At 38.2% G+C, this 13,450-nt stretch overlaps 1 protein-coding gene across 4 annotated transcripts in view; it reads left to right on the top strand.

The window, feature by feature from the left end:
* LOC121387100 (GATA zinc finger domain-containing protein 14-like) overlaps window positions 1-13,066 on the top strand; it is a 118,727-nt gene extending 105,661 nt beyond the window's left edge. For all 4 annotated transcript variants that reach the window (XM_041518121.1, XM_041518122.1, XM_041518120.1 and 1 more), the window contains 4 exons: window positions 920-1,267; window positions 2,795-5,230; window positions 6,583-6,696; window positions 10,494-13,066. In XM_041518121.1, the coding sequence (XP_041374055.1) occupies window positions 920-1,267; window positions 2,795-5,230; window positions 6,583-6,696; window positions 10,494-10,718 (3,123 nt within the window). In that variant the 3' untranslated portion in view covers window positions 10,719-13,066. The remainder of the gene's footprint in view (window positions 1-919; window positions 1,268-2,794; window positions 5,231-6,582; window positions 6,697-10,493) is intronic.
* Window positions 13,067-13,450: the final 384 nt, after the last annotated feature.

Here is a 13,450-nt window from a genome sequence, read left to right as displayed (position 1 = left end):
GCCATAACATACCTGCCTTAACCTACCATAACTTGCCATAACCTGCCTACCATAACCTGCCATAACATACCTGCCTTAACCTACCATAACCTACCATAACCTGCCATAACCTACCATAACCTGCCATAACATACCTGCCTTAAGGCCTATGGCTTAACCACTATGTCGCCAAGACCAGGGCTCACTCTGGAAAACATTTTGGTTCAGCCAGTTTTCAGATGTACTGACTATTTCCTTGTAAATGATTTAAACTGTGGTTAATATTCTATTATCCAAACACTCAATGTTGTAGCCACTTTGTATAAAAATTATAAATTGGCTGATTTGGCAGTGGACAAGGTGAGTCCTACAAGACAGGATGGAAGAGTAAATGTTTTTTTCTGTTACATCTACCATTAACCTGTTCAGCTGGTTTGAGTTGTTTTCTTTACACTGTGTTCTAGTACTTGGAATAGGTCAGATTCAACATGGTATACATCAATAGAGCTGGTAATTTGTCTCTGTTAGGATGTCATTAATCTTGCATTTGTTGGTTCATTCGCTCATGCATTTGTTCATTCATTCATTCATTCATTCATTCATTCAGTTGTTTACTCACTTATCACTGTCAGTCACTCAAACTCAAAACTCAATCACCCAAACCCAGTCACTCACTCATCCACCCATTCACTCCATAATTTACTCATTCATCCACCCATTCACTCCATAATTTACTCACTCATCCACCCATTCACTCCATAATTTACTCGCTACATACCTACCCATTCACTCACTCACTCCCTTGCTCTTTTACTCATTTATTCGTATAAGAAATATAATAATAACAAACAATAATATATTAAAAAATATATAATAAAATTTAAGAAAAACAATTGTAAGAAAATCTAGATTTTTTAAAAATAATTTTGCTCCATTTCAGTGGAAGAAAAAACCTGACCAGACTAAGTCTGACTGCAGCAAGGATGACCTGGTTCCGAAACTGTACGACACAATTCCACGCAAAGGTCAGTCAGTCCAGTCCTGGCGCGATGATGTCAACTCACGGCTTTTTCCCGCAACCAATGGAACCGGTCGACTGGTTGACAACTGGCCAGCTCAGAATGGCATAAGTCAGAGGTCAAGGTCAGATCGAGAGATAAACAACAACATGACGAATAAGTCGGAGAATTACATGTATCACAGTTGTATCGAATTACCCACAATGCCCGCCATGCAGGAGTCCGAGGAGGATTATGGGAGAATCGGAAATGATCAACTTTATTCACAGGTGACCAGTGATTAAATAAAGAATTTTACTGGAGTGACTATTTACATACTATTTATTTTACAAGTTGCTTCAAAACAAATTTAACCAGCAAAAACAAGTTTAATATGTTTCTAAACAATAAGATGTCAAATAAATGGTATCTAACGGACACAAGTGTAGTATTCTATTTCTTACAATCCCACAAAAAACAGATTTAAAAACAAAATTATTTACAGCACATGTGCGTGCTTGCACAGTTGATTAATACGTAACAAAGCATTCAGTTTCAGTAGTGCTAAATTCATTGGATAGTGTGTCTTTGGTATCCAGGTCATCAGATGGGTTTTTTTAAATATTATCCCACATGTTTTAGTCGGTAGAGCACTCACCTGAGGTGCTTTGGTTAGAGGATCAAATCCCATTGTTGGAACTATTCTCGGATTGTGTTTTTCCCCATCCAACCAGTGTCTGTCTGTACGGAAAATGCTTATAAAAGATCCCTTGCTAGTAATAGAAAAATATAGTACGTTACCTTTGATGACTGTCAGAGTTATCAAATGTTTGATATATCCAACAGCCAGTGATTAATGAATCAATGTGCTCTAGTGGAGTCGTTAAATAAAACAACCGTATATTTGAAACTCCTTATTGTACGACAGCAGGACGTATCACAGTGGTACAGTGCTCGCTCGATGCGCAGTCGGTTTGGGATCGATCCCCATCGGTGGGCCCATTGGGCTATTTCTCATTCTAGCCAGTGCACCATGCCTGGTATATCAAAGGCTGTGGTATGTACTACCCTGTCTGTGGAATGGTGCATATAAAAGATCCCTTGCTGCTAATCAAAAAGAGTAGGCCATGAAGTGGCGACAGTGGCTTTCTTCTCTCATTATCTGTGTGGTCCTTAACCATATGTTTGATGCCATATAACTGAAAATAAAATGTGTAGACTGCGTCGTTAAATAAAACATTTCTTTCTTTTCCGTATTGTACACCAGTGTACATGACTGAATCTCCCAATAGCAGCAGTCATATGAATAACACCTGGATTAGAAGCTTCCATTTTTTAATAAAGTGTTTACAGTAAAATTATTAACCATTGACATATGGCTACAAACTGACAAGTGAAACTTTTATATTTAATTGTCAGTTATTTCTTTTATGCTCTTCGGGGTATGAACAAACAAAAATCATCCGCAAACTTTGTGAATTGGCGAAGCCGTTCTCACAAAAGTTTGCTGATTTTTTTTTTTTTCATACCTAGATGAGCGTAAAAGAAATAACAGACAATACTTATAATTAAATCTGAATCATACTTGCAAATATTAACACTAAAACTTCATACTTTATTTTGAATTATTTTTGGTCTGTAAACAATAACACTCAATAAGACAACTTGCCCATATAAATTACGTCGTCAGATACGACGTTCATTGACGACGTAATTTTTACTTTCATCGATAATTGAACAAACTCCCGTTGCTACGTCTGCACCAATGGGATGACGTTATGTTGTAATGAATGTAAAGGAAATTTAATTATTTGCAGGTGAACGGTAACGATGATGCAGATCCCGAGAACTCTGACCAAGTGTCCAGGTGTCACAGCCTAGGTGACCTCACCACCGGTCTGACCTTGTCCGTGATCGGGCAGAAGAAAGCAGACAGCATGCTGAATCTGTCGCAATTTCCTAACAATGTCAGGAGACCGAATCACTCAACTCCTGGTCCTAGCAGTGTTGCGCGTCAAAAGGACCACAGAACTGACGCCAGAACTAATGAAACGAAACACATCCCAAATAAGGAAAGAAATAGCTCCCAAGGTCATTCTCAAGGTCACCCACAAGGTCATTCTCAAGGTCACCCGCAAGGTCATTCTCAAGGTCACCCGCAAGGTCATTCTCAAGGTCACTCACAAGGTCGTTCATCTCAGCAGAGTGTCGGGTCAGACCAAGGCCGTTCTTCGGTCAGTAGTTCCATGTCGAATGGGAAAACGAAACGTAGTTTGCCCCACGTGCCGATAAGCGAACAGACGGAGCGAATTAAACGATTCACAGAGTTGATGAAAGCCAGGATGGCGTTACACAGCAGCACGGGCCAGAGCACATCTCCGCAGTCCCCTCACACACCCCTAGATTCAGGAAAGTCTTCCATCGTTCCGGAGTCGTGTTCTAGTTACGAGGTGTCAGAACTTCTTCAAGGCAGTCAGACATATCAGCAGGCAGAGAGTGAGAAACATTCGTGTGGCAGATTTGTGACTCAAACTTCAGGGAAAAGCAACTATTCCAAGACGGAATACAAGCAAAACTGCTTGAACAATCAAAATGTGTATTTGAATTCAAATCCTACTAACTTGACCAATCGTAATTCAAATTCTAACAGCTTGACCAATCACAATTCACATTACAATCCTGCAGCCAATGGGACACTGAGCAGGCACAATACTGGACCTCCTCCTGAAAGAAGAAGTGATTCAGGGCAGACAACTCTGACGTCTCATTCACACAGCAGTACAATGGATTCTGGGTATGCTACAAATGACTGTGAGGGAGATCTGTATTCTCTGTCAGCCCAGACGGGCTCGACTGTACACCGAACAGGAAATCAGCTACAGAAACCACATTTTCACCACAACAGTTCAAACACAGATGGTGCATACGTTCATAACTCTGAACAGGCGAAACGGAAGAGCTCACAGCTAGTTCAGCAGGAGAAAACGAGGGTGTGTGGTTCAAATGAGACAAACAGAACTAACGGAAACTTCCAGAGCTTGAATAACAAAGCCTGTGAAGAGAGACGCAGAGAGTTTTCAACAGACACTTCTAGCAATAAGTCTCTCCACAACCAGTTCAGACCGATATGTGAAAACAATTCAGCCAATCAGATTTACCAGTCAGTTGCGCAGTGTGATTCCAAAAGGAAGGTGATTGGTGAATATCCCAAAGAAACTTTGTCAGCAGCCAATCAGAGTGTACATAACAGTGGAAGTCAACATCATCAGGATGGTCACCTTGAGTTTGTGAGAAACGATTTTCAAAGAAAAAACAATGGTTTCCACGGTTACCATGAACACGAAAGGATCGAAAACCGTCATCCAATGGGTTTTCGGAAAAATCACTACCAGAGTCTTGATAATATCTATCAAATGAACAATCGCGGAATCCAGCACCCTACCTCAAGACAGGTCCCCGTCAGACATGGGACTGATTTACAGAATGGCTATCAAACGTACGCACGACAAAACCGGAGAAGCATGACTCAAGTCTCTCAGAATGTACCAGAAACAAATGGGAATAAATCTGGTCATAGGCGAGCGAGCGAACCAAACAGAAACGTGTCAAACTGGAAGAGTGGCAGTGATGCTGTTTTCCACCAGTCATTGAATAATTCATTTAATTCGGAAAACAATGCGGAGAATTCTGAGCAGTTTGCAGATCAAGTTCGTGATGTGAGTCACCGAATGCGCGACCATTTTGTCGGTGGTAACAGACACATGAATCTTCAACTAGACTCTAGAACTGGATCATCGGAGTTTAACAGATTCAGTACGTTGCCGGGAGGATTCAAGTTCCAGACGAATCTCGAAGAAGAACAAAAATCATCCACAGTAAAAAACCCAACACTGCATCAGTTATCCCAGCTTTACACGTTCCATCCAATCAAAATTGTGTTAGCCAAGTCTCCATTCAATGAGAAAGTCTCTAGCTCTCCACCAAACGAGGAAAGAAAATCTTCAGAAGGGTTGACCTTGGCTGACATTGCCATAAAGCTTCCTGGCTTCCAGGATGCTGCTTCAAAGGATTCAGGGATGGTTTCCTCTCCTCAAGGCAATTACGCCAAACTCGGAGGTCCTGGTAGCGCTTTCCGTCCGGTTCGAAATCCCGGAAATAATACAGCCAAGGTTATCTCAGTACAGGAAGTGAGCGAAGAAATGCAGAAAAAATGCATGATGGGAAATCTGATGGCTGGAGATTTACTTGTGGAGGTTTGTTGTTTGTTAGTAAGAGAAGAAGAAGAACATATTATTATTAGCCATCTATGCAGTATCTATGTCTGCTCCTTCATTCATCCATCTGTCCATCTGTTCATTTATCTAATTCATTCACCCATACTGTTTATCCATTCATCCATCCATCCATCTATCCATGCATCCATCCATCCATCAATCAGTCCTTTAATCCATCTATCCAACAAAATCTATCCATCCATGCATCCATCATCCATCCATCCATCCATCTATTCATCCATCCATCCATCCATCCATCCATCCATCTATTCATCCATCCATCCATCCATCCATCCATCAATCAATCAATCAGTCCATCAATCAATCAGTTCATCAATCCATCCATCCATCCATCCATCCAACAAAATCTATCCATCCATCCATCCATCCATCCATCCATTCATCCATCCATCCATCCATCCATTCATCCATCCATTCATCCATCCATCCATCCATTCATCCATCCATCCATCCATTCATCCATCCATCTATTCATCCATCCATTCATCCACAGTGTTGTTAATAGATTTCTCAGTTTATCAGCCTGTACACACATACACAATATATATTTTAAGCACTGAAGTATACTTAATTCTATTTTTATACAGTAACGGTAAAACATGAAACAAATATATAAAAAAACATCCATGTAGTATTCAGCCAAAATTCTATCCATCCATCCATTCAATCAAAAATCAAACATAATCCATTTGTTCATCCATCCATCTGTCTATCTGTCGTCTGTCTGTCTGTTCGTTCATCAATCAATTCAGTCCAGCCCAGCTCATCCCCATGTCATGGCATCCCACCCTCCCCATCACTATTCTACCCCCACCCCATCCCCCCATGCCACAGCACACCATAAATTCATTACTTAAAATTTTGCATCTTCAAAATGTGAATTGATATTAATTAATAGCTCATTATTATATAACATTTAGTGAAATATCTTAAAATATCAGTGAAATAAAAGTGTTGTCAGTCACTCAGTGACGATAACACATTTTAGAGTGAAAAGTTCACTATTTCACTCTAAAATGTATTACCGTCACTGTAGAAAGTGTTATCTTCACTGTAAGAAAGCCGGAACTATTTTGCTGCTGGCATTTTAAAAATAAAGGTAAATTGCCAAAAGTTATATAATAAATAGAAAATTTCATGTTTTTTGGTAAATATGGTTTATATCTCATCTCGTGAAGTTTGCAATCATATCACACTCGTCATGCAAGCGTGACTCGTGAGATATGATTGCAAACTTCACTTGATGAGATATGAATTATATTTGACAAAAAACATGAAATATCCTATATATTTTTTATTTCTTTCTCCAGATGAACGGCAGAATGCTCTTGGGTGCCGATGCAAGCATCATCCAAAAATCACTGGAAATCATTCAAGGGGAGATAACTCTCACAGTGGCAAGAGAAAAGTACCACCAAGAAGTTGTAAGTGATTTTCTTCATATCTTCATATTGGAATTAATTTTTAAAAATTAATTATTTATGATCGTATCACAGTCAAATTTGACATGAGTATGTGACAATGTTCTTGCTATGGACTGACTGGCATTTTCGTCATCAAACAGCGTTGCACGAGGGCGCTGAAATCAGTACTTTGTGTGGCCATCAGCAGCAGCAATCACTGCGCGACATCTCCTTGGCATAGACTGAATGAGTCTCTGAAACTGGACACGTGGAATCCTAGCCCATTCTTCCTGCAGTGCATGTGGCAGTTGCAGAAGCATCTGAGGTTCTGGGTCACCTGGCGTACACGTATGTCCAGTTCGTCCCATAGATGTTCAATGGGGTTGAGATCTGGCGATCTTGATGGCCATGGCAGCACATTAATGTTCTCATTCTGTAGGAAATCCATTGTTACATGTGCCGGATGTGGCCTGGCATTGTCCTGCTGAAAGAGCTCTCTGTCGATCCAAAATGGGAAGCATGTGACGGCGAAGAATTTCATCCTGGTAGCGTACAGCTGGCAGGTTGTCTAGATTAACTGGTCATACACATTACACGGCGCAACACGTGTCACTTTAGGAAACAATAGCCCAGTTTACGGGTGTATCTGAAGAATGTCAACGTTAGACTACGACATGTATTTAATCTCTTCACAACTGAAACTGACATGAGTATTGACATTTGTTGGTTGATTTTTATAATAAATTTAACAAGATAAAAAATTATTTTATTGAATCAATTGTACAATAGTGCGAGTGCGTAGAAACCATTTCCTGTTAATATGCCAGTTCATGTTCACTTGAGGATACAGTCTGGTGCTAAAGTAAAACCACTGTCCAACATACGACGACAAGGTGCCAAGTGAGCTATGACAATAACAAGTCGGGAAGTTATGACGTCCATTGTGTGATTTCGTTTCTGAAATCTGAATGGGTTCAGAATATTACGGCGACATCGACTTCTCATTACTGCTAATAACTCGCTGACTTGACCCAACTTTCGGCAAAAAGAAAATATGCTCATTTTGCCGGCAAGATTAGGCCCTGTTACTGGCCAATTATGATGACCGATTAAAGCATAGTCATAAACGTATACTAGCAGATTATCACTTTTGATGTCACTCAGGTGATGTCATACGCATAGCTACATTAAAAAATTGCTCATTTGACCTCCAGGTCATACAATGTAGCTGAAATAACAGAAATAATAACTTTTCTTCTTATTTTTTATGATAATAACTAGTTAATGATGACCTGTTCTTACCTTCACAGGATAAACTTGATATCCTGCATCATTAAAGGCGCATACTCTAGTTTCAGCCAGTAAAAATGGACACCAAGTTTAGTTAGTCTACAAACCTGTAACACATTTGGATAAGGTTATAACAGAAAAAAAGAAAGAAAAAAAGAAAGAAATGTTTTATTTAACGATGCACTCAACACATTTTATTTACGGTTATATGGCGTCAGACATATGGTTAAGGACCACACATATTTTGAGAGGAAACCCGCTGTCGCCATTACATGGGCTACTCTTCCGATTGGCAGCAAGGGATCTTTTATTTTCACTTCCCACAGGCAGGATAGCACAAACCATGGCCTTTGTTGAACCAGTTATGGATCACTGGTCGGTGCAAGTGGTTTACACCTACCCATTGAGCCTTGCGGAGCACTCACTCAGGGTTTGGAGTCGGTGTCTGGATTAAAAATCCCATGCTACGACTGGGATCAGAACCCAGTACCTACCAGCCTGTAGACCGATGGCCTGCCACGACGCCACCGAGGCCAGTAGGTTATAACAGAGAGAAACTAAAGTCTGTGATGATGTTTAAACGGGGAAATACTATCTAAAAATAACTAGAACTTGTCTCAATAACCATTACTTCTCAGTGGGGCGTATTACAAAAACCTGGATGTCCAGAACCACTTAAGGTGTACGGAAATTAATATTCTAAATAATAAAATGGAAGTACTTCTAATTTAAATTATCAAAAAACGTCATTAATAATAAAAAATATGTCGTAGTGTTTAAAAACTAGTGTCAGTGACTTTAAAAAATATGTCGTAGTGTTTAAAAACTAGTGTCAGTGACTTTAAAAAATATGTCGTAGTGTTTAAAAACTAGTGTCAGTGACTTTAAAAAATATGTCGTAGTGTTTAAAAACTAGTGTCAGTGACTTTAAAGAGACATTCCTGAGTTTGCTCCAATTTTTAAGATGTTATCGACTAACAGAGACTTTTTATCAAATACAGTCAAACCTGTATATAACAGCCACCCAAGGGACCTAACAAAAGTGGCCGTTATAGAGAGGTGACCCTTATATACAAGTTCAAAATTAGAACCCATATATTAAAGAATATCACAACTGTCATAAAAAAAAGATGTCGCATTTGTAAACCATTCCCACACTAGCTTGTTTATGTCATCATTGCCTGTTGCTTTCTTCTGCCTTTTTTTTTCGGCTGAAACTTTATTGTCAAAATCGGCCAGAACATCAGCTTTTCTTTTTAAAATAGATTTAATCTGAAAACGTCCTACACAAAATGATCGGCGATCTTTCGCGCACTTAAAGTGCCTTTCTCAGATTTGTTAATAACGTCGATTCTCTGTTCTAACGTTAAAGTACGATTTTTCGGTGGCATTTTGCATGCAAACGTATTCGTTGATATATTTCACAAACGCTAACATTGACTTGCAGAAGATATTTTGTGTAATTGAAGGTTATTACCCATGTGACATGTTTGACTCATTTGTTTGTTTTATGTCACCACTAATCCTTCAGTGGAGTATGACCGTTGATTACAGCTGAATAAAATCAGGAGTCGCTTAAATAATCCAAACACGGGACATCTGCAATGACCGCCGCCTTCAACAATTCATGTTTATTTAACAATCATGACTGGCTAGACACAATGAAACACCTAACATAATACCTCATTTGTTTAGTTTCTCGAGACTCAATAGAGTGACCATACATACACATTACATTATGTACAGCCAATGGGAAGTCGTCTACTATTCAGTGAGGATGCTGAGAACCAATCGAATTACGCCACCAGTAACAGAAGTTACTGAGTGTCCGTTTATTTTTCAATTACGATCAGAGAATTACAATGGAACTTTACTTTGACAGAAAATAAACCCAAAGCTTTTACATGACATGGCCATATAAACACATTTAATTTATAATTTTTAAGATGACTGAAAAAGTAAAGACATAATCAGCGTCAAAACATAAAGCAAAAAACGTCTTTACGACGATCATCTTGTGACCGTTATAGCAAGTTCAACTTGTGATTTTGGGTGGAAAATAGTGACCGCTGGCCGTTAAGGACAGGTGACCGTTATGTACAGGTTAAATAAAGAAGGAAATGCATTGGGGGGGATTTATAGTGGCCGTTATAGGAAGGTGACCGTTATGTACAGGTGACCGTTAGACCAGGTTCGACTATATTTTTTCTGCATAAAATATTAGTGGCTGTATATTAAAGGTGTTTCTGATCGTTCTAATATTTAAACTAGATTAAATTTCATTTTATTTCCTAATTTTTTTTTTTCGTACGTGCAAAATTATTTGAAGACAAAATCCAGTTTGGGCTTCTTACAACTATTAAGACAACCAGAAACACATTGAATATACAGACACTGATATTCTAAACCAGAAAATGTATTTAATATGTAAGTTTAATCGTAGAAATATTTTATTAGTCGGAAACATCTTACAATGCAGCAAACTCAGGAATGTCCCTTTAATGGAAGTATCTTGTTTGATTTTACAGAAGACTAACACGGATGACAATGAGGACTCTAGCACACCAAGTGTCAAGGCGTTGGAGAAAGAAATTGAATATCTTCGATCAGAAATCATCGCACGAGACAACAAAATCTCTGAACTTCAGTCGGTGCTTCCACGCCCCGAGAACGCATCACCCCTCGTGGAAAAGATGATTCTGAATGGCATTATAGACGGGATTGAAATGAGCGACGATGAATTCATTGTATAAAACATTTTGAAAACTGAATGGAAAAAACAAATACTCCTAAACTAAGGGCTGTATCAGAATTATTCACATGACTTTATTTCAATGAATGTTTTTTTCATGCTGCTGTTAAAAAAAAATTACATTTCAGGTTGGGTTTTTTTTTTGTGTGTGCTTATATCCGATGATGGTTCAAGTACGTTATCCTGGACATAGAAAGGAATTGAAATTACTGACAATGAATTCATGTGTCGATGGAAAAAATAAATACAACTAAACTAAGATCTGTTTCAGAATTAATCATTGTTATTTTATTTCAATTTATTCTTTTGCCTATATCCCACAAAGATTCAAGTGCACATTAATAAATTTAAATGAATGATGATGAATTCATTGTATAAAGATTTTTGAAAACTCGATTAAAAAAATAAATATTATCTTACTAAAGGCTGTTTCAGAATTAATCACGTGATTTTATTTCATTTCAATTTATTTTTCATGCTTATATCCGATTAATGTTCAAGCATGTTGTTCTGGGCACACACTTGAGCTATCTGAGCTTTCTGTCCAGGACAGTAGGTTAGTTGTTAGATGTTGATGGATAGTGAGAGAGAAGTTAAATTGATTTAATAGCTTTTTCAAACTGTTAGACACCAAATAGATGTAATTAAAATGTGCTGAGATGTCATTAAACAAACATTCCTTTCCTTTATGCACTGAGCTGTGCACTCAATCTGGCTAGAAGCATTTAACGTGGTTCATGTGATCGTATCTTTAACGTGGTTCATGTGATCATATCTTTAACATGGTTCATGTGATCATATCTTTTACATGGTTCATGTGATCGTATCTTTAACATGGTTCATGTGATCGTATCTTTTACATGGTTCATGTGATCGTATCTTTAACGTGGTTCATGTGATCGTATCTTTAACATGGTTCATTTGATCATATCTTTAACGTGGTTCATGTGATCTTATCTTTAACGTGGTTCATGTGATCATATATTTGACATGGTTCATGTGATCATGTCTTTAACGTGGTTCATGTGATCATATCTTTAACGTGGTTCATGTGATCATATCTTTAACATAATTTGCAGTATAAGAATGCTTACTTGTCTAATTTGATTATTAACATGTACATTGTACAAACTCGATAACTAAGTATTTTGCATTTTGACCAGCCACATTTATTTTTGTGTTTCAGAAATATTTTAAGCAAGCACACTCAGTATGTAATCAATGTTACCTATAATTTTTGTAGCATCCAATGAAAATAGCTGTTGCATAAACTGCTGACAACATTATAACACCATTAATTATCTGGGACCAGTTTCACAAAACATCAGATAGGGGCGTCGGGTTTCAGACAGGGGTGTTGGGTTTCAGACAGGGGCGTCGGGTTTCAGACGGGCGTCGGGTTTCACATAGGGGCGTCGGGTTTCACATAGGGGCGTCGGGTTTCAGACAGGGGCGTCGGGTTTCAGACAGGGGCGTCTGGTTTTCACATAGGGGCGTCGGGTTTCAGACATGGGCGTCGGGTTTCAGACGGGCGTCGAGTTTCAGACAGGGGCATCAAGTTTCAGATAGGGGCATCGGGTTTCATATAGGGGCGTCGGGTTTCAGATATGGGCGTCGGGTTTCAGATATGGGCGTCAGGTTTCAGATATGGGTGTCAGGTTTCCAACAGGGGTGTTAGGTTTCTTCTTGCTGCATTTGTACTTGGAAAAAACAAGTTTAACGTTATGAGTGAACTCCCAAAATAATCCATATAAAGGTATGTGGAATCAGATTTAAGAAAAGCGGTGCATTTTAGACACAGTAGTTTCTTGTACTTGTTTTTCACTTCAAAATTGATCATTTTTAACAATAAGCATACTCTAGCCCCATTGTAATATAAACAGAATAGGGCTATAGGGGACATGAGATAATCATTACCTAACTTGGTCTTCCACAATGATACAGTTTTATGTGTCGAAGGATAAAATGCTAGCCATAAATGTAAACTTACGATGTATTGTGAAACTGTTTCCGGAATACTTAATGAAAATAAAACCTTGGTGATCTATGGAAAAATTGAAAGGTGCATTCTCAACATTGCAAATGGACCAACAAAATAGTTCTTGAAAATATATACACTACAAAGTTGAAAGTGTCATATTCCACTGTTTTTACATGTATTTCTGATAAATAACTACAAATAAATTGATCCCACATAATCTTTAGATAATTGTCTTTCTGTCAGTGCATCACGACTGGTATATCAAAGGTCGTGGTATGTGCTATCCTGTTTGTGGGATGGTGCATATAAAAGATCCCTTGCTACTAATGGAATTTGTTTTTAGCAGGTTTCTTCTCTAAAACTATATGTCAAAATTACCAAATGTTTAATATCCAATAGCCGATGATTAATAAATCAATGTGCTCTAGTGGTGTCGTTAAACAAAACAAATTCTTCTTTTGATAATTGATACAAGAATATCAAAATTGTAATGTGTTTTCACTCGGTGTAAACAGTGGTTTTCTTGAGAACACTTGGCAAAAAATATAAAATACATAGAAAATATTTATCACATGTGCCTCATGTAATTATGGAGATGTATACATGTATGTTGTGTAGGTTATCCTTACTGGAAATTGCAATAAATATAACTTAAATTGTTTTTAGTAGGAAATGAAAATATACTGATGGAAACAAATAAGGGAACACCCAAATAATAAAAGCAAACATTGACTGCAAGCAAACCCCTCATC

The sequence above is a fragment of the Gigantopelta aegis genome, chromosome 13 (assembly GCF_016097555.1).
Source record: "Gigantopelta aegis isolate Gae_Host chromosome 13, Gae_host_genome, whole genome shotgun sequence".
Classification (NCBI taxonomy): domain Eukaryota; kingdom Metazoa; phylum Mollusca; class Gastropoda; order Neomphalida; family Peltospiridae; genus Gigantopelta; species Gigantopelta aegis.
This window is presented reverse-complemented; position numbering and strand designations above follow the sequence as displayed.